Genomic DNA, 1445 nt, shown 5'->3' on the forward strand with positions numbered 1-1445 from the left:
AGCTATTCAGAAAAACCCTAGCGTCATGCTTTATCTGCTTACTTTATTAATGCTTTTTTTAATTTTGGGAATTTACTTTCATACTCAATAATATTTAGAATGACAGGAAGTGCCTTCAAGAAGATATTAATATTGGAAAGTTAAAAAAAAATACATTTCTTAGTCATTTTTGTTGCATATGTTTAACTGCAATTTCTGCACGTCATGACTAGAGATTATTCAGTCTTTGTAACCAAACTGATATAAAAGCCCTTTCCGAATTCAAAAGAGTTCAGTTTCCATCGAAAAGTACCAGCGACAGTTCGAAGCTATTTAAATAAAAATAAAATATAAAAAAAGTATACACTAACTTTCAAAATTCATAGCTGAATTAAGATCAGGCTTTTACTGAAAATTAATTCTGTACAATGGCAGTTAAAGGTAAACTTGTTTGGTGTTTTTTAAACTAAAATAAACAAATTATCTTACGAAAAGTTTAAAATCTTTTGAAAACCATTTTTCAGGTATATTTTCTTTCATCTTATTATCAGTGGTGCTACAGAGCTGCGTCCAAGCGAAGCTTTCGGTAATATTATAGTATTATTTAATACCCACATATTAAATACAGTTTCCATATACCTAATCTCTATTCTATTCTCAAATAATAACAGTTATACTTAATTTTGACGATGTTCATACAGTTATGTCAAAACAAATAAGATTTACTATAAGTAATCAACGAAAGAAATGTAAATAATTTTTTTAAACATTGTTACTTAAAAATTTCAGTTTAGTCAAAGAGTTCTCAATGCCCACAATTATTATCGGGCCATGCATAACGCTCCACCTCTAACTCTGAACCGCAAGCTGAGTGAAGTGGCCTCTAATTGGGCTTATGTAAGATCATCCGAAATTTTTAAGAATTTGAAACTTTTTCTAATACATTGTTCCAATTATTTAGACATTGATGGCTACAAACCGAAGGCAGCATAGCACCAATGGATATGGAGAAAATCTCTACTGGACCAGCCTGACAAATCCAAATCCCGCTGATGTAGTTAGAGCTTGGTATAACGAGATTTCGGAATACAACTGGAATTACCCCTCGTTCAGCAAGCAGACTGGGCACTTCACTCAGTTGGTGTGGAAGAGTACCAGTGAGTTGGGCGTCGGTGTTGCCCGAAGGTAAAAAATCTATACAGCGGAAATACACGAATTTTTATTGATCATTTTTTTATAGGGGAGACGACATCTATGTTGTGTGCAACTATAATCCCCCTGGCAATATTAAAAACCAGTTCAAGAAGAACGTAGCTTTTCCTAATAAGAAACGGAGGAATCAACGTGACTAACACAGTAAATAATGCCGTACCCTCACTGATGTACATTGTACATATTGTATTAACGAATACTATTAGCATTGCTATACTTTAAATTTTTATTAGTTTTGTTGAAAATAATCAGAA

At 32.6% G+C, this 1445-nt stretch overlaps 1 protein-coding gene across 1 annotated transcript; it reads left to right on the plus strand.

Moving 5' to 3' along the window:
* Nucleotides 1-499: 499 nt before the first annotated feature.
* LOC136117812 (Golgi-associated plant pathogenesis-related protein 1-like) lies at nucleotides 500-1445 on the plus strand. Its single transcript, XM_065868791.2, has 4 exons — nucleotides 500-565; nucleotides 769-876; nucleotides 941-1164; nucleotides 1220-1445. The coding sequence occupies exons 2-4, from the start codon at nucleotides 811-813 to the stop codon at nucleotides 1329-1331; spliced, it is 402 nt and encodes a 133-aa protein (XP_065724863.2). The 5' UTR covers nucleotides 500-565; nucleotides 769-810; the 3' UTR covers nucleotides 1332-1445.

The sequence above is a fragment of the Drosophila suzukii genome, chromosome 2L (assembly GCF_043229965.1).
Source record: "Drosophila suzukii chromosome 2L, CBGP_Dsuzu_IsoJpt1.0, whole genome shotgun sequence".
NCBI lineage: Eukaryota > Metazoa > Arthropoda > Insecta > Diptera > Drosophilidae > Drosophila > Drosophila suzukii.